The sequence below is a fragment of the Mchenga conophoros genome, linkage group LG3 (assembly GCF_057382185.1).
Source record: "Mchenga conophoros isolate Kocher_MC1m ecotype Shallow Benthic linkage group LG3, M_conophoros_male_GT1.1, whole genome shotgun sequence".
Lineage (NCBI taxonomy): Eukaryota > Metazoa > Chordata > Actinopteri > Cichliformes > Cichlidae > Mchenga > Mchenga conophoros.
In genome coordinates, this window is record NC_140528.1 from 18,976,046 (window position 1) to 18,996,365 (window position 20,320).

Here is a 20,320-nt window from a genome sequence, read left to right on the forward strand (position 1 = left end):
CTGACTGATGGAGCACAACATGAACCTGTGGAGGCTGAAACACTGTCCTGTCAAACATCTCCCCGTCACCACTCCACTTCTGTCAGCCTTTAAATGAACCCTGCTCAAGTCTGTCACTTCTGTTTGGAGCCAAAAGGAAAAACTCTTGTTCAGTCGTTTGGAAAGACAACATTTCTGAAAGCACTCAAACTTCTTCACATTTGTCTTCAGACACATCCTGAACATTTAGGAACTAAAGAAAGTTTCAAACATCAAAGACCTGAAATATAGAAAAACTACAACAGCCGCAGTCAGTGAACTCACCTCAGAGTCTCCAGTCGACAGTTTGGACTCTCCAGTCCAGCACACAGAAGCTTCACTGCTGAATCCTGCAGGTTGAGGTTGTTACTCATGTCCAGCTCTGTCAGATGGGAGGGGCTGGACTTCAGAGCTGAGGCCACAACTTCACAGTGAGACTCTGAGAGTCCACAGTGAGTCAGTCTGTGATGATAGAAAATATAAAATGTGTTATTATAAAAGCAGAAAATCTGCATTATAAACACAGACTGAATGTATATGAAGACAAAACAGAGTGAGGTCATAATCTGATGAATCTGCTCTTCACATCTGTGCTTCAGCTCCTCTTACTGTGTTTGACATGACACAACGATTGAGTCTCTCTCAGACCTGCAGACTTTTAATGAGAATCTTTGTTTGGCTTTAATCTGCAGATGAAGGAGGAAGATGGTGTCACATTTAGGCTTCCATAATGTCCACAGTCTGTCACTGAGATCTGATCCAGAGTCAGAGTGAAGACACACATTTGGACTGTTTCCTGTTTTGACTCCAGAACATTTTGAATGAGTTCAGCTCAGTGAAGAGTTCCAGCTGGAAAGATGATCTCTGTTTGCTACCTGCTGTCAGGTACGACTGTTCACGTCCACACGCAGGAAAAACCTGCTGACTGTTACCAAACGGAGCAGAAATCTCATCACTGGACAATAATGATGAATGAACTCAGAGCTGCTGATATCAGATCTGATTTCAGGGGAACTAAACACAGAAATGATTGGCTCATTTGAGCTTTCTGAGCCATTATCTGCTGCTGTGTCGCTAGTTGGCAGAAAATGATTTGTATTCCTGTTCAGGGCTTCAGTGTTTATGAGTCCAGATCCAGGTGACAGCAAGTCACAATGATGTTACCTGTCTGTGTCCAGCAGCAGCCTGTATTCACTTTGAATATTGTTATAACCTGACCTGGACCTGAGTGACGTACAAAGACAGAGAGGGAGAGAAAGGAGAGAGAGGATGGAGACAGCAAAGAGAGAGCAAACACAAACAGGTGAGAGTGGACAGGTGACCAAGGTCAGCAACCAATCAGAGAGCTTCTGTTTGACCCACAGTCACTGATGATGACTGCACATAACCAAGCAGTGTGTTACTCTGATATCAAATATGGATCCTGCTCTTATAATAATGATCATCAGATGATATTATTGTGTTATTTTGTAGCTGAATACGATGTTTGTGTGATTATCAGTGAAAGAAGCAGTGAGGAGGATGGAGAGAGAGAGAGGACAGAGGCTGAAGTTAGAAACACTAAAAGGATTTTTCATGGATTTCATGGATGATTTGAGTGATTTCCAGCAGGACACTTAAACATGTCAGTGGACGTCCTAAAGAACATATTCACTGATATGAAACGTGTCATTGAACAGGATTAATATCAGTGGAAACATGGTGGAAACAGCTGTGACTGCATGGATGTGACACACTTCAAATCTGTTCTCCACTCTTGGATTTGGGATCCATGGAGCTGCTGCTGAGTCTGTACAATAAAGGAATGGTGTGGAAGGTTGCAGCGTACGGACACAAACACTTTGTGGTTACAATCTGATTTTATTTTCAACATTAAACTACTAACCTACACTGATCAATGATGTTAATGATCACATCTGGACTCACCCAGCCTTTCTGCAGTTCCTCACAGCTGGAATCAGTCTCTGTCGTCCCTGCTTTGATGCTTTGTACTTCTGCAGGTCCAACTCATCCAGAACCTCCTCTGACATCTGCAGCATGAAGGCCAGAGCTGAGCACTGGATCTCAGAGAGTTTCTTCTCTGATCTGTTCTCTGACTTCAGGAACTCTTGGATCTCCTGAAATAATGAGAGGTGGTTCATCTCCATCAGACAGTGGAAGATGTTGATGCTTCTGTCAGGAGAGATTTCATCACTGTTCATCTCCTTCAGGTTGTTGATGACTCTCTGGATGGTTCCTGGACTGATCTCTGTCTGACCCAGCAGACCTACTAAGAGTCTCTGGTTGGACTCCAGACAGAGGCCATGAAGGAAGCGAACAAACAGGTCCAGGTGGCCATTTTTACTCTGGAGGGATTTATACATGGCTCGTTTAAGGAAATCATCCAGAGAGTAGTCGTTGTAGTCTTTTCCCAAAAAGTTCTTCAGCACCTTTGTCTTCCTGTTGGTGTGACAGTGGAACATGTAGACAGCAGCCAGAAACTCCTGAATGCTCAGATGAACAAAGCAGTAGACTGGTTTCTGGAAGATCACACACTCTCTTTTGAAGATCTCTGTACAAACTCCTGAGTACACCGAGGCCTCTGTCACATCCAGACCACACTGCTCCAGGTCTTCTTGGTAGAACATGATGTTTCCTTTCTCCAGATGTTCAAACGCCAGCCTCCCCAGCTTCAGAAGAACTTCCCTGTCAGCCTCCGTCAGCTCCTGTGGACTCGTCTCATGTCCCTCATGGTACTTGTTCTTCTTCCTCTTTGTCTGAACCAGCAGGAAGTGTGAGTACATGTCAGTCAGGGTCTTGGGCAGCTCTCCTCTCTGCTCTGTAGTCAACATGTGCTCCAGAACTGTAGCAGTGATCCAGCAGAAGACTGGGATACTACACATGATGTGGAGGCTCCTGGATGTCTTCATGTGGGAGATGATTCTGCTGGACAGCTCTTCATCACTGAATCTCCTCCTGAAGTACTCCTCCTTCTGGGCGTCAGTGAAGCCTCGTACTTCTGTTAGCCTGTCAACACATGTAGGAGGGATCTGATTGGCTGCTGCGGGTCGGGAAGTTATCCAGATGAGAGCCGAGGGAAGCAGATTCCCCTGGATGAGGTTTGTCAGCAGCTGGCTGACTGATGACTTCTGTGTGACATCAGACAGCAGCTTCCTGTTGGTGAAATCCAATGAAAGTCTGCTTTCATCCAGGCCGTCAAAGATGAACAAAAGCTGAGAGACAGCCAGCTTCTCTGCTGTGACCTTCTGTAATGTTGGATGGAAAACATGGAGCAGCTCCAGAAGACTGTACTGCTCATCTCTGATCAGGTTCAGCTCCCTGAATGAAAGCAGAACCACCACACTGACATGTTGGTTCTCCAAGCCCTCTGCCCAGTCCAGAGTGAACTTCTGCACTGAGAAGGTTTTTCCAACACCAGCCACGCCGTTGGTCAGAACCACTCTGACGGGTCTCTGTTGGTCAGGTAAGGCTTTAAAGATGTCCTGGCACCTGATTGGAGCGTCATGGAGGGCGTCCATCTTGGAAGCTGTCTCCAGCTGCCTCACCTCATGTTGGGTATGAACCTCTTCACTCTGTCCCTCTGTGATGTAGAGCTCAGTGTAGATCCTGTTCAGGAGGGTTCTACTTCCTGTTTCATCACTTCCTTCAGTCACACGTTCACATCTCCTCCTCAGACTGATCTTATGTTCATCTAAAACCTCCTGCAGACCAACATCTGCTGAAAGAAAGAAAAACAATGAGACTAAAGAGAAAGAAAACTCTTCAATGTCTGAACAACACAAGAAGTCCAGTTTTCAGAAATGAGTCCATCAGCAGACAGATGTTCAGTCTTACTTTGTACACAGCTGCTCTGACTGGCTGTCTGCAGTCCAGCTCTGCTTCTGGATCTTTCTCCACACTGTGCAGAAGCTCTGATGGTGACACAGAAAAGTCAAAGTGGAGATACTTCTGTCCACCTTTGATTAGACTCATTATAAAAAGGAAAACAAAGTTTGAACACAGTCATGTTTCCAGTTCACTGACTTACATTTATTCCATGGACACTCACTCTAACCTGAAGCACAGCTACAACCCAACATTGTTGAGGCCTCATCTCCTCCTTTCCTGACTGTAGAGGTTAAATATGCAACAACCAACAATTAAAAGAATTTGGTTCATTTCAAAGAAATTCACACGGTGACCAAGTAAAGTAACCGTAGTAAAGGAGACAACATCCCGTTGATGGTGGGATTATTTGAAAGATTTGCTTTAGTCACGTCACCAAATGCAGTTGAACCACCCGTGGATCCATGTTTGACCATTCTACCACTCTGAGCTCTGCTTTTGAATCATTTTATTATTATCATCATTCATTTATTCATTCTTTGGAGGGGGGCTATTTCCTAATGCCGCCCTAATAAGCTGATGTTCAAGGGGAAATATAACAGAAACTCTTTCAGTGTTATTCATTAATAAATTAACAGATAAACTGTGAAGAAGAAACAAACTGAGATTTAAAGGAGAGAGTGAGAAACTTGATCATCCATCCTCATAATACATGTTTATCAGTATCTGCTGTGACCATACTGCAGTAATAACTACAAGTCTACATTTCTGTGACTGTTGATCAATCACAGCAGGAATCTGAGCTCATCTCTGCGCACAGAGCAGCTTCAGCTCTGGGATAAACTGCTCGCTTCACGTCCTTCTCAGCTCACAGACACTCATCCTGATATTTTCCTTTAACATTTGATGGTATAATTCATCTGAGTTTACACTTTATCTGCATAAATACAGAAAAACAGACCCAAACACCATAAACCATCAGTTTCACCATGTAGAATATATTGTTGTTTCCTTGCTTTTAATTCAGAGAAAAACTCTGATTTCGATTTTCTCTGTTCTCTTTGCCACAGCCCATCCCAGCAGCAGCTGAAGCAGCTGACTGTCACAACACTGAATAACACTTTAGGAGGAACGTCTTGATGCATTCTTAATCATCCAGGAAAGTAAATCTCCAAAAGTTGATTCTGTTCATCTGGACGTAGAGTAAATGTCGTTATCCCAGCTGGACTTTTGTCAAAGCTGGGATAACCACATTTACCAGCCGCTGCTTAAGCAAAAACCTGTAGTGATCCCGTACGTGTCAGGAGTATCGGAGCAGTTGAGACAGATTTTTTCTAAACACCGGGTCTCTGTGGCTTTTAAACCCCAAAACACGCTGCGCCAAAAACTGGTCCACCCCAAGGATCAGAGTAACAGAGTAACATAGTGTACGCTGCTAAGTGCAGGAGGATTGCCAGGATTTATATATCGGGGAAACCAAACAACCTTTGGCTACAACACAGCAGAGCCACCTCGTCAGGCCAGGACTCTGCAGTTTATTTACACCTGCAGGCCAGTGGACACTCTTTCAATGATGAGGATGTAAAATCCTGGACAGGGAGGAACGCTGGTTTGAGGGCGGAGTCAAGGAGGCCATTTACGTGAAAAGGGAAAGACCATCTCTGAATGGAGGAGGGGGCCTAAGGGTACATCTGTCACCATCTTACATGCTGTGATTGCAACCATTCCCCAACTCTCTGTGAATGGGACTCATGACCATTGATCAATGGTTGTTGATCAATGGTCATGAGTAGAGCTGGGCGATATGAGATTTTTTCATATCACGATATGTTTTTTTCATTTCAGGCGATAACGATATCTATCACGATATAAGCCAAATAACTATATTTGTAAGATTTAAATGTGCCGTTGCTCACAAGTAAAATGTGAAATAATCAGCAGCTTGTTTTTATTTAAATATTTATTTCCCATAATAAGTTCAACAGGGTAGATGTACTTAAGGAACATGAGACTTTTTCAGATAAATAAAGGCAAATATTGCAAACTACACAAAAGGCAGCCGCTAAAGCGTTTAAGTTTCAAAATAGAACAAACAAAACAAACTAAATTGTCAATTCCACTTAGAAACAAAATATGAATTCTAAAAATAAATCTTAGTTTGTGTTACAGAAGAACAGACAAAACTGACTAACTTTTGTCAATATCAAATAAACTGAGAACTAAAAGGAAATTCTCAATCTCTCCTTGTTGTATAGCTGAGCTTTTCAAACAGTTTTAAGTTACTTTAGTCTGACAAAAGCCGAATGACGAATTAGCGCTTCCAGTCAGAGACTGAGGCTACGTCCACACGTACACGGGTATTTTTGAAAACGGAGATTTTCCGTTTTCGTTTAAAAAAATAATCCCGTCCACACATAAAGGGAGAAATGAAGGAAAACGCTGCTATGAACATGCCAAAGCAGCAGGTGGCGCTAGATTCCTAACCGTGCCGAAATGTCGGCCAATCAGAAGTCTAGAAGCCTCGGTGGGAAAAAGTAAACAAAGCTGGGGCATAGAAGCAGAACCGAGTCGTATGTGTGGACGGACAGTAACTGTGTGTATATGTAAGCATTTAAACACTGCAGAGAGTAGAAGTAACAGTATTGTAGAAATTCATTTCACCGAAACAATAACGTGGCGCACAGTGTGACGCATGCACCAGTTTATTGTATTTCCAGACTTGCTTTCGGCACAATTTACAGTGCACGCTACTCTGTTTTTTGTCAGACTTGAAATAGCCGAAATACCTTCACACTACGGAACTTCTATGGCTCTTCCGTTCGACAATCTCTCCGGCATTGGAACCATCATCTGTTTTCTCTTCGGTCACGCTCGGTTGATTTTTCTAGTCGGCACACTCATTTCCTCCATTACCCGCTGGCTGCTTCCCAAACAAACACACGTGCGGCTTGGCACTTGTGCTGTACGTAACAAGTCACGCGACGTGACGCTGCGGCTCTGCGCTAATTAGTTTGGACTGGCTGACCTTTTTTTTTTTTTTTTTTTTTGAGGACAAGAGCGGCGAGGTCTATCGCGATAGCTTAATTTCTCTATCGAGTAAAAGTTATATCGCGATACATATCGTTATCGTTCTATCGCCCAGCTCTAGTAATGAGTCCCATTCACAGATTCACACACAAATTTGCTGTCATGGTCCTGGGCCATGTTGGCCCAGTGTTCTTAGTTTCCTTGTATGTTTGTATTTTATTCCATGCTTCCCCTGCCCTTTATGTCTAAGTTCTCCCCGTGCTCTCTCTTCCCCCTGTGTGCCCTCTATGTATTTATGAGCCCTCGTCCCCTTTCGTGTTTATTCCATGTCTCCCCTGCCTGTTACGTTGGTGTTCTACTCGTGCTCTCTCTCCTCCTGTACTTCCTGTTTCACCTCTCCCGTCAGTGTTCAGTTCACCCCGCCCTGTCTCGTTATGATTATCAGTGTCACCTGTGTTCCCCGTGTGTTCCCACTTCCCTCGTTAACCCTCTGTGTATTTCTGTCTGCGTCTCCCTCTGTTCAGTGTGATGTCGTCCCTCATGTTGTGTGGATCTCCCTGTGTCTCTGCGTATGTTAGTTTACTTTTCCCAGTTTAGGTTTGTATTTCCTATGTTCTGCCACTCCAGCATTAAAGCTGTGATTTTGAGTTCATCCCCGTGTCTGTGAGTTTTGCGTTTGGGTCCTCCTCCTGCCTGCCGCACAGCGCTCCGTGACAGTACGACGTCACCAGATATGGACCCAGCAGCACTCAACCCACCAGAAGAACTGCGTCTGGACATTATCTACTCCGTGGAAAGACTCCTGCATCTGTGGCTCGAACGTGAGGGAAAGGAATTTCGCCGTGCTGTGGAAACCAAACTGCAGCGTTTAATCTCTGGTCTTCCCTGGCTACTCAGTGCGCTCCACCCACTCGAACAGGATTTAATCCGCAACGAGCTCCACCTTCATCCCCCAGCTGCTACTACCCACCTGCCTGAAGGGCCGGATGTGGAGCCGCTCGGCCCGTCAGAGCCATCATCAAAAAAGAAACGGCATTCACGCCGCCGACGCGCCACCCCACAGCCGGACATTCGGCCTTCTAATTCACCTGCTGTGCTACCAGAAGCTCCGTCGGCTCCCTCGCTGCTACTTCCAGCTCGGTCAGTTCCCTCGCAGCCCTTCACAGCTCCGTTAGCTCCCTCGCAGCCCTTCGCAGCTCCGTTAGCTCCCTCGCAGCCCTTCGCAGCTCCGTTAGCTCCCTCGCAGCCCTTCGCAGCTCCGTTAGCTCCCTCGCAGCCCTTCGCAGCTCCGTTAGCTCCCTCGCAGCCCTTCGCAGCTCCGTTAGCTCCCTCGCAGCCCTTCGCAGCTCCGTTAGCTCCCTCGCAGCCCTTCGCAGCTCCGTTAGCTCCCTCGCAGCCCTTCGCAGCTCCGTTAGCTCCCTCGCAGCCCTTCGCAGCTCCGTTAGCTCCCTCGCAGCCCTTCGCAGTTCAGTTAGCTCCCTCGCAGCCGCCCTCAGTTCAGTCTCCAGTGTCCCCGCTAGCTCAGCCATTAATTTCACCACAAGCTCCATTTTCACCTCTACCATCGCTTCAGTCATCAGTTCGGTCTGCCACTCAGTCGCCCTTAGCTCCATCATCCACACTACCACCTGTTTCTCTTCCACCACAACCGTCACTACACCCAGCCACTCAGGCTGCTACTCAGTCAGTCATTCAACCCATAGCCCTGCCGTTACCATACCCTGTAGCTGAGCCACTAGCCGTCCGACCCACAGTCACTTCAGCCACTCCTTCACCCGTTACACCTCCACTACAACCATCAGTGCAGTCTCCAGTGTCCCCAGTGCAGTCTCCAGTGTCCCCAGTGCAGTCTCCAGTGTCCCCAGTGCAGTCTCCTGCAGCCCTGCTGTCCCCAGTGCAGTCTCCTGCAGCCCTGCTGTCCCCAGTGCAGCCTCCTGCAGCCCTGCTTTCCCCAGTGCAGCCTCCTTTAGCACAGTCACCCACTCAACCACCAGCACCACAACCGTCACTACCTCTAGTTCATTCCCCTGTGAAGTCATTAACTCCACCACCTACTCCACTCTCACCACCACCGGTACTACAGACAGCAGCTCAGGTCCCCGTGTGTCCAGCAGCTCAGGTCCCCGTGTGTCCAGCAGCTCAGGTCCCCGTGTGTCCAGCAGCTCAGGTCCCCGTGTGTCCAACAGCTCAGCTCGCACCTGAACCTTTGGCCCAGTTCCCCGTAGCAGTGCGGTTTTCTAGCCAGCTTAACGTTGAGCCCGGGGTCCCAATCCTCTCTGGCTCTACTTCAGCTCCTGCTGGAAGCTCGGATGAGCTCATCCAGGACTCCGCGGCTCCCACGCCGCCATCCACCTCGTCCGCTGGGGGTTCCAGTGAGCCCGGCCAGCACCTCCTCGTCTCCGCTGGAGGGTCCGAGGGGCCCGTTCAGCCTCCTGTCTCCGCTGGAGGGTCCGAGGGGCCCGTTCAGCCTCCTGTCTCCGCTGGAGGGTCCGAGGGGCCCGTTCAGCCTCCTGTCTCCGCTGGAGAGTCCGAGGGGCCCGTTCAGCCTCCTGTCTCCGCTGGAGGGTCCGAGGGGCCCGTTCAGCCTCCTGTCTCCGCTGGAGGGTCCGAGGGGCCCGTCCAGCCTCCTGTCTCCGCTGGAGGGCCCGAGGAGCCTGTCCAGCCGCCATCTGCGACCGCTTCGTCATCGCCTGGGCCAGCCTCTGTCTGTGCTTCTGCTACGCCTGGTCCGGCCTCAGCCTCTGCAGCTCCGCCTGGCCCGGCCTCAGAGTCTTCGTCCTCGTCTGGCCCGGCCTCAGAGTCTTCGTCTTCGTCTGCTGCAGCCTCCTCAGAGTCTTCGTCCTCGTCTGGCCCGGCCTCAGAGTCTTCGTCTGCTGCAGCCTCCTCAGAGTCTTCGTCTGCTGCAGCCTCCTCAGCCTGTGCTTCGCCTGGTCCCGCCTTGACTGGTCCCGTGCCCACCGGGCCTCGGCCAGTACGCCTGACACTGGAGAGCCGCCGCCGCTGCCTTCCGCGCGGCCGGCCCCCTGAACTGCACCGTCATCGCCTGAGTGGCCGCCGTCGCCTTCCGCACGGCCGGCCCCCGGACCAGCGCTGTCATCGTCGCCGCCGCCTCCCGCGCGGTCGGCCTCCTGAACTGCTCCGTCGTCTCCTTCACCGCCGCCGTTGCCTTGCGCACGGCCGGCCTCCTGAACTGTTTCCACGTCGCCGCCGTTGCCTTGCGCACGGCCGGCCCCCTGAACTGCTCTGTGTTTGGGTTATTTTCTTGGGCTCCGGTGTTTGCTGTGCTCTTCTTTTGTTTTCTGTTCCGGGCCCTCCGTCCTGGGCCCCCGCCGCCCGCCCTGGGTTGTTTTCTGTTTGGTTTTGTTTTTCTGTGTTTGGGCTGTCTGGAGCCAGCCCTTGAGGGGGGGGTACTGTCATGGTCCTGGGCCATGTTGGCCCAGTGTTCTTAGTTTCCTTGTATGTTTGTATTTTATTCCATGCTTCCCCTGCCCTTTATGTCTAAGTTCTCCCCGTGCTCTCTCTTCCCCCTGTGTGCCCTCTATGTATTTATGAGCCCTCGTCCCCTTTCGTGTTTATTCCATGTCTCCCCTGCCTGTTACGTTGGTGTTCTACTCGTGCTCTCTCTCCTCCTGTACTTCCTGTTTCACCTCTCCCGTCAGTGTTCAGTTCACCCCGCCCTGTCTCGTTATGATTATCAGTGTCACCTGTGTTCCCCGTGTGTTCCCACTTCCCTCGTTAACCCTCTGTGTATTTCTGTCTGCGTCTCCCTCTGTTCAGTGTGACGTCGTCCCTCATGTTGTGTGGATCTCCCTGTGTCTCTGCGTATGTTAGTTTACTTTTCCCAGTTTAGTTTTGTATTTCCTATGTTCTGCCACTCCAGCATTAAAGCTGTGATTTTGAGTTCATCCCCGTGTCTGTGAGTTTTGCGTTTGGGTCCTCCTCCTGCCTGCCGCACAGCGCTCCGTGACATTTGCATAATTAAGATTAAGGAACTGACCTCACAGCCCATTGTTCCTTCAGTGGGCTGGTTTCAGTTATTATTCAAATGTCCTGTTTATAAGATTGGAAACCTGCAGTCAGCTGAGACTGAAGGAGTCACCTGGATGATGACGAAACGTTTCTCCCACAAAATGCTACGTCCAGATGAACAGAATCAACTTTTGGAGAAAGTTGAATCAGTATTTCAGCTTTAAGAGGGTATTTTAACACAAACATCAGTCCTTCTACTTAAGTATGTTTGACACTTTGTTTAATCATCATTTTTAATGATCAAATATAATTATGTTTGTTATTTGTGGATTTTAAATGTCCTTGACAGAGACAGATGATGATCATTATCCTGCACTGTGGTCTCAGGTTTGGTCGAGCTAGCACAAAGAATGGCTATGTTGAACTTCCTCCTGGGATCTACACTAAGAAGTGAGTCCAACATTAGCAGGGTCTCTTTCCTTTATCTGGATTCACTTTAGCATTCAGTCACGTGAAGCTTGTTATTAACTCGATAAGTCAACCCAGGGTTTCAGCTGAGCGCTCACATGAAACACATGGTGTTGGCAGCATCTGATCAATCATATTCATGGAGACGTGTATCAGCAACAGAGCAGCTGAGTTTGCAGAAGGAAGTCAAACTAAACCACAGGAACAATATGAGGAGATTACACACATAATGAAATACTAGCAGTAACACAGCTGCTGCAGACAAATCAGTCGTGTGATCGTGTGTGAGAGGAGAAGGACTGTAAAGGAGTTTGGTGTTAAAAGCTCTGTATGAATGTGGGAGACTTTGAAGGGCTTTAAAAAGGCCAATATAAAATAAAAGGCAGCAAAATTGCTGAGTGTGAAAGTCACCAGACTTATCAGACCTCTGTGATTAAGACCTGTAAGAACACCTGTTTGTACTTGTTGGCATTATATAAAACACACACGTATATTAAGCCTTTGTTTGAACTCTGGTTGAATTTGTTACTTTCAGACTGTGAAACATCACAGAGGCTGCAGCTGCAGATCTTTTATTCACCTGGAAATTTACTTTAAATGTTAGATGGAAAATGTGTTGCTCAGTTTCACCAAAGTAAGAACAAGAATCCATAAACCTTCATAAAGACAAACATCTCCCAGAACATTGAGCTGCTGAAGTGTCACTGAAGGGAAAAACTATTTGTCCTCCTCCATCCAGCAACACCTGAAAGACCTGAGTGGAAGCTCCTCCCTACACTGTGTTTGAAGCAAAGCACAAAGGAGACACCTGCTGGAGCAGCTGGAGTCCTACAGACACTCAGCCTCTTCACTACACAAACACCTCCTACAACATCCACTCTTTCCACTCTGACTGCTGTGTTTGTGGAAACACTCCAACACACACCGCTTCACATGCCAACATAGAAATGTGTGTGAAAAAGAGCTGAGCTGATATTAAACATGAGGATTTATTCAGAAATACAGAGTCAGGAACAACATCTAGACACACATTACCTCTCAGCAGCAGAAGAACATCCTTTAAAGTTTAGACCAACATCCTTTGAGTCGTTGCTCTTTAAGGAAACACAGCTGGGTTCAGGTCCAGGAGATTCTGGCCTCTTATTGATCCTAAAAGAAAAACAATAAATGTCACAGCTTCATGAGACAGGAAGGAAAAACTGGAAATATTAAATTAAAGACATGATGAACAATCTCATAAAAATAATGTACTTACTCTTTGTCACATAACAGTCTTTTGTTAAAGTTTACACCAACACCCTTCGACCTGTTGCTCTTTAAGGAAACACAGCTGGGTTCAGGTCCAGGCTCTGGATTAGTTTCAGGGTTATGTCCAGCTGAGCCTGGTACGCCCCACAGCTCTGGGCTTTAAAACAACACACACAGAGGTATGAGTGTGAATAATGATGGAGCAGTGATGTGAGTGCTGAGCTGTGACATGGAGAAGAGTCATGGACAGTTAGAGATGGTCATCTCACCTCTGAGCTTTGGTCTGGCTCTCATGTTCCCCACACAGAGTGCTTTTAGAGGGAGGGACTCCCTCCTCTCTGTCCTCACACTGATCCATGCTGCTCAGTTCACATCAGCTCACACACACTTTCTACCTTCACCTGCAGAGGAAACACAAATCATTCATGTGCACATCAACTGAGAGCTGCAGAGGTCGTGTCTGATGTGTTGGACTAACATCCATCTGAGACGCAGCTTTCATCAGTTCACTACAAAAAGTGTCACAGAGCCCAGTTCAGCCTCCAAATCCTCCATTACTGTAGTCCTACAAAGCAGCAGGTCAAACATGGCTGCAGAGAGCAGCTTTATGTCAGTAACCATGTCCAGGACCGAGCTGACTGCTTACAGAGTTCATACTCTAACTGCTAGCTGCTCTGCTAGCTAAGCTAACTCAGTAACAGTGACTCTGACAGCAGTTACTGTGGAACAGCGGCCGAGCTCAGGACACATTCAGTGTGTTTAGTCTGAGTCCTGGACTCTGATTCAATGGATTCAATCCAGCTCAGAGTTTTATGTCTTCATCAGAATAAAATACATGTACTAATATAACAGAAGTAATGCTCTGAATGCAGGACTGTAATGGAGGATAAATAAGGTTTTTACAGCCTGAAAGAAACATTCAGTTCATATATTTGTAGACAGTGAAGCAGCTTTTAATACTGCAGCTGTTTCCTTCACCTGTGTGTGTGTGAGCCACACCTTCATGTGCTGCTTTAGAAATATGTGGTCTGACTGCTCAGACTGAGTCTAGGAGGAAAGTTCACACGCTGGAGAAAGTTTTGTTCCTAACTTTGTCAGAGTTCGGCTCCAAAGACAAAGAAGACGGAGCTCACAGTCTGTAGATGGTCCTCAGTGTGTGTGTGAAGCACACAGGAGTGTGTTTATGTCAGCAAATCAGTGTGTGTGAAGAGTCTGAGGGAGTGTGTGAATGAGACTCAACACTGAACAGTCCAAGAAAAGCGTCTGGACTTCTTTAAGTTTAACTTAAAGAAGTCCAGACGCTTTTCTTTTTGTCTCCATAATGTCTCCATAATGCTGCAATGTTATCTGCCCCAGAAACACTGTGCAGAAGCTCTGATGGTGACACAGAAAAGTCACAGTGGAGATACTTCTGTCCACCTTTGATTAGACTCATTATAAAAAGGAAACAAAGTTTGAACACAGTCATGTTTCCAGTTCACTGACTTACATTTATTCCATGGACACTCACTCTAACCTGAACCACAGCTACAACCCAACATTGTTGAGGCCTCATCTCCTCCTTTCCTGACTGTAGAGGTTAAATATGCAACAACCAACAAATAAAAGAATTTGGTTCATTTCAAAGAAATTCACACGGTGACCAAGTAAAGTAACCGTAGTAAAGGAGACAACATCCCGTTGATGGTGGGATTATTTGAAAGATTTGCTTTAGTCACGTCACCAAATGCAGTTGAACCACCCGTGGATCCATGTTTGACCATTCTACCACTCTGAGCTCTGCTTTTGAATCATTTTATTATTATCATCATTCATTTATTCATTCTTTGGAGGGGGGCTATTTCCTAATGCCGCCCTAATAAGCTGATGTTCAAGGGGAAATATAACAGAAACTCTTTCAGTGTTATTCATTAATAAATTAACAGATAAACTGTGAAGAAGAAAAAACTGAGATTTAAAGGAGAGAGTGAGAAACTTGATCATCCATCCTCATAATACATGTTCATCAGTATCTGCTGTGACCATACTGCAGTAATAACTACAAGTCTACATTTCTGTGACTGTTGATCAATCACAGCAGGAATCTGAGCTCATCTCTGCACACAGAGCAGCTTCAGCTCTGGGATAAACTGCTCGCTTCACGTCCTTCTCAGCTCACAGACACTCATCCTGATATTTTCCTTTAACATTTGATGGTATAATTCATCTGAGTTTACACTTTATCTGCATAAATACAGAAAAACAGACCCAAACACCAGAAACCATCAGTTTCACGTTCAACGGGAAGTGGCTCAAACGTCACAGTCTCATAACGTCACCCTGAACTCCACTCACGGAGTTTCTGTCGCCATTGTAGTTTTTAAAGTCCCGTGATAAAGGCGGGTCTTTCTGTGAATCCGCACGCTCATTGGCTAATAGCTCGAGATTGACACATCGTTATCCAATGAGCGTGCGGGAACTTCCGACATAAAGTTGTTTCCTTTGAAAAACCAAAGTCTGATTATTTTTGCCTCCACTGACGGAGCCTGTTGTTCCCGCCACAGAGACACAGTAATGTCAGAGCGGTGTTAACACTCACCCTGCCTCAGCACAGCTCTCACTCTCCTCCTGCTCTCTCACACTAAACGGAGGCTCAGCTAAACTCACTTCCTCTCTACTTACAGGAAACCAGCGCTCAGAGGAGCCGACCGGCCTCACATTTCACCCACAGACACGAACAGCGTGGAATTATTTTATGTCATAAGAAGAAACATATTCATGTTAACACTCACCTGCCTCAGCTCCACCTTCCTCCTCCTGCTTTCACTTTCACTGCTGCTCCCTAAACACAGAGGATGCTGGGACTTGTAGTTGTTTCCTTCCGGTGCGGTCTTCCTCTTTGTTTGTTTGTGTTTGTGTTCAAGTTATTTCGATCATGTAAACATCAACAGAACACGTGAAGCCACACAGAGTTTGTATGTCGAGGTGGGTAGGAGGGTTTGAGGGTTTGGGGAGGGGTCAGAGGGAAGAGGTCTCTCAGTCTTGACAATCCACATTGATGGCATTGCATCTTTCAGCGTGTTTGTGGGTCGATTTGGATGCTCCAGGTGTGAGAGCAGCCACTCAGCCTCTGCTGCAGATGTGTGTCACAAGTTCATCTAGTAGTGAGACGGTGGCGCAAGATGGCGAGTTGAGCAGTTGCACGAATTAGGAGCTCGTTGAACTTGTCCCAGAATTTACTTTGTGTTCGTTATTGTTTCCACTCGAAAGTAGTAAAATGACTGCCCCAAGTATAGTTAAACCTGCTAAATTCAAACTCGACCTCAAAAAACAAGAAACAACATCGCCATGTGATGGAAAGGAAGACAGCAGAGAAGGAACGGATCATGACTACGTAGAAAAAACCTTGAAAAAAGAGTGGACGAGCAGCTAGCTGACCTGAGTGTGCAATGCAAGCAAGCTAGTACGATGCTAGCCAGCCTAGCCAAAGCGGTTCAGTTCAACTCGGAGGAGGTGAAAGAATGTAAACAAAAGGTTAAAGAGTTGGAGAGACGAAACGAGCAGTTGACCAAAGATAACTACGATCTCAAGGAGAGAGTGTGAGAGCAAGAAAGGTACAAAATGAGGTGGTGCCTCCGGATTAAAGGATTAGAAGAGAAAAGAGATGAAGGTGTCAGATCGCTGGTTATTGGAATTCTTGGCAAGATCGCACCTGATATGATATCAAAGCTTGAAGAATCTGTGGATGTGGTGCATAGAGTTGGGAAGAAGATTGAGAACAAGGTCCGACATATCATCATTCTGTTTGCTCTGAGACACGTGAAAGAGGAGATTTGGCGTCGCACCAAAGATTCGGCTGTCTGTAAGAACGGCGGTTTCCACTTCGCTGAGGTACTGCCGCGGGAGGACTGGGAAGAGAGGAGGCGGCTGTGGCCGCAAATTGAACAAGCCAGACGGGCTGGGAAACGGGCCTTTTTCCGGGGTCCTCATGGATACATCGAAGGACGGAGGATCATCGACGTTGAATGAAAGACTTGATGTAAGACTGTATACAGTGGAATATTATTAATGGGACAAAAGAGTTCTACTTAAAGTTAAAGGTTATTAGTCACTGAGTTGGTGACAAGTGTTACAATTTAAACTCATGTTTATATATTTTTCTTTTCTTTTTAAAAAAAAGTTATTTTCTTAGCATACTCTTATTATGGTTCACTCAAAAATTTCTTTTGGTTCATTAAACGTTCGGGGTTTGAAGGAAATTGTTAAGAGAAAGGCACTTTTTTTATTTTGCAAGGGGCAAAAATGTCACTGTCTGTTTTTACAAGAGACTCACTCTGTGGATGCCGATGTTACCTTTTGGGCTAATCAGTGGGGAGACAAGATTCTTTTCAGTCGTGGATCTAACAGATCTGGAGGTGTGGCGATTTGTTTTAATAAGTTCCCAGGGGAGATTATAACATATAAAGCTGATAGTGAGGGTCATTGGTCAACTGCAGCTTGAAGAGCGAAGGTATATTTCTAATTGTTACAAATCTTTATGGACATAATAACGAAGGTCAAAATAAACATCTATTGGAAAATCTAACAAATGTTATTTCAGAGTTTAAAGTTATGTACCCCACAGATTACATCCTAATAGGAGGAGACTGGAACATGACCTCAGATGAATGGATGGACAGATGGCCTCCTCGCTTAGGAAGGAGGCAACAGAATAACATTATTGAGAACTTTTCTAGTGATAATAATTTTACAGACATTTGGAGAAGTTTGAATCCTGGAGTTAAGAATTATTCATGGTTTAAACCTAATGGAGAAAGCAGGTCAAGAATTGATTATTGGTTAGTGAGCGATGACATTTTGAGGTGTACTTCACCATCTAAAATCTCCAAAGCACCCCTATCTGATCACTGTTTCATTGATCTTGTCTTAGAACCAACAAGGATGAAACGTAGTAGCAGGGGATATTGGAAATTTAATGCCAGCCTTTTAAATAAGGACAAGTATTGTGATAAAATTAGACATAAAATTACAGATATAAAAAATGATGACTCAGTAGTGGGTAATATACAGAAATGGGAACTTATTAAATTCAAAATCAGAGAATTCACTATAAAATTCTGCAAAGAACTGAACAGGGAAAAACGGGAATATGAAAGTAATTTACTTCGTGAAATAACTCAGTGCTGTAGTAAAGAAAAACTAAACGTGCAAGAAAAGAATAAATTGATGGAGTTACAAACTAAATTAGACGATCTTTACCTAGAGAAAGCCCAGGGTGCCTTTATAAGATCGAGAGCCAAGTGGATTGAGGCAGGTGAAAAGAACTCATCATATTTTAGTAAGCTGGAAAAGTGCAGACAGCAGAGAAATCTAATCTCAAGCTTGTTGATAAATGGGACTGAATGTAAAGATTTCAGAAAGATTGAAAAGAAGTCTTCACTTTTTATTCCAAATTGTACTCCTCAGAATATTCAGCAGCTGATTCTGATAGTTTCTTTGATAAGATTCATAATCTCATCCCATGTATTGACAAGCCGTTCAAAGATCTGTGTGATTCAGAGCTTAAAATTGAGGAACTGGATTTGGTGGTCATGAAAATGGCATTAAACAAGTCCCCAGGGACAGATGGACTCACTACTAATTTTTATCAATTCTTCTGGAAGGACCTAAGAACTTTATTGTTTGATGCATTAAAGGAATCGATAGAGAAAAAAGAAGTGATGCCGAGCATGAAACAAGGGCTGATAACCCTGATCCCTAAATCGGGTAAGGATAAAAGAATTTTAGACAATTTAAGACCCATCACCTTACTAAACACTGACTATAAGATCCTGTCTGGAGCTGTAGCTGAGAGGCTAAAGAAAGGCATCTCAAACATTATCAGTGAAACACAATCAGGTTTTTTGAAAGGAAGACTAATTCATAACAATATTAGGCTGGTTTTGGATCTCCTTGAATACAGTGAATTAATCCAAGAGAGAGGGTACATCCTGTTCTTGGATTTTTACAAAGCATTTGACTCAGTTGAACATACGTTCATATTAAAAACTCTGCAGTCTTTTGGTTTTGGAGAGGAATTTATCAATGTTATAGAGATGCTATATAATGACATTAACAGCTCTGTTTTGCTAGAACATGGTACATGTTCAAGGTTTGAGGTTAATAGAGGGATAAGGCAGGGATGTAGCAGCTCACCACTTCTGTTCATCATGGTTGCTGAGCTGTTGTCTATTTTCATCATCATCATCATCAACTTTATTTATAAAGCACTTTAAAACAACCACAGCTGACACAAAGTGCTGTACATTGGAACTGTAAAATAAAATTACATGAGATATAAATAAAAAACAAATAAAAGAAGAGTGAAATCATTAATTAAATAACTACTGCATTAAAAAAGAAACTAAGTCTCACTGAGGTTAAAAGCCAAGGAATAAAAGTGGGTTTTAAGACGTGATTTAAAAGTGGACAGTGAAGGGGCCTCTCTAACATGCATGGGCAAATTATTCCATAATTTTGGAGCCACAATAGAGAAGGCCCTGTCCCCTCTGAGCTTCCTCCTGGATCTCGGTACCTCCAGGAGCAGCTGGTCAGCTGACCTGAGAGACCGACAGGGTATGTGGGGATGAAGAAGCTCAGAGAGGTAAGGCGGGGCAAGACTGTGTAGACATTTAAAAACAAACATAAGAATTTTAAAATTAACTCTAAAAGACACAGGCAGCCAGTGCAGAGAGGCCAGCACGGGGGTTATATGCTCTCTTTTTCGAGTTCCTGTTAGGAGTCGTGCAGCCGCATTTTGAACCAGCTGCAGACGTGAGAGCAATGACTGACTGACCCCCACATAAAGTGAGTTACAGTAGTCCAGGCGGGAAGAAATAAAAGCATGGATCACTGTTTCAAGGTGCTGCCTCGAAAGAAAAGATTTTAGTCTTGCCAGTCGCCTTAAATGATAAAAACTGGACTTCACCACTGCTCTGATTTGGTTGTCCAATTTAAAATCACTGTCCAACTTAAAACCAAGGTCAGTAACAACAGATTTAAAATAGACTTCCAGGGATCCTAAAACAACAGAGGAGGACTCACAGGGACCACTGGGTCCAAACACCAACACTTCTGTTTTCTTTTTATTAAAATTTAAAAAGTTTCGAGCCAACCAAGCTTTAATGTCATCTAGACATGTCAAGAGAGGTTTTATGGAGATGGCATCCTTGCGTTTTAGTGTCAAATAAATTTGGCAGTCATCGGCATAACAGTGAAATGAGATCCCATGCCTTCTAAGGATAGAACCCAGAGGCAGTAGATACAGAGAAAAGAGCAGTGGCCCTAAAATTGAGCCCTGTGGGACACCACATGACAGAGGAGCAGAAGACGATTCGTAACCGAGAAGGCTGACAGAGAAAGTTCTATCTGACAAATAAGACCTAAACCAATTGAGTGCAGTGCCACCAATACCCACTACATCATGTAATCGAGAAATTAAAATATTGTGGTCTACTGTGTCAAAGGCAGCAGTTAGGTCAAGCAAGACAAGAACAACATGGTTACCAGAATCACATGCCAGAAGGATGTCATTAAAAACCCTTAGTAATGCAGATTCTGTGCTGTGAAGGGTTTTAAAACCTGACTGAAAAACCTCAAAGATTCCATTTTCATCTAGAAAATCTTTCAGTTGACTAAAAACAATTTTCTCTAAAACCTTGGAGACTAAAGGCAGCTTGGAAATAGGCCTATAGTTCGCTAAAACTGTGTGATCAAGGCCAGGTTTCTTAAGCAGTGGCTGTACTAC

General features: G+C 45.3%; 1 protein-coding gene across 1 annotated transcript in view; it reads right to left on the minus strand.

The window, feature by feature from the left end:
* Positions 1 to 299: 299 nt before the first annotated feature.
* LOC146577557 (protein NLRC3-like) overlaps positions 300 to 20,320 on the minus strand; it is a 122,788-nt gene continuing 102,767 nt past the window's right edge. The window contains exon 5 of the mRNA XM_085268286.1: positions 300 to 480. Within this exon, the coding sequence (XP_085124412.1) occupies positions 300 to 480 (181 nt within the window). The remainder of the gene's footprint in view (positions 481 to 20,320) is intronic.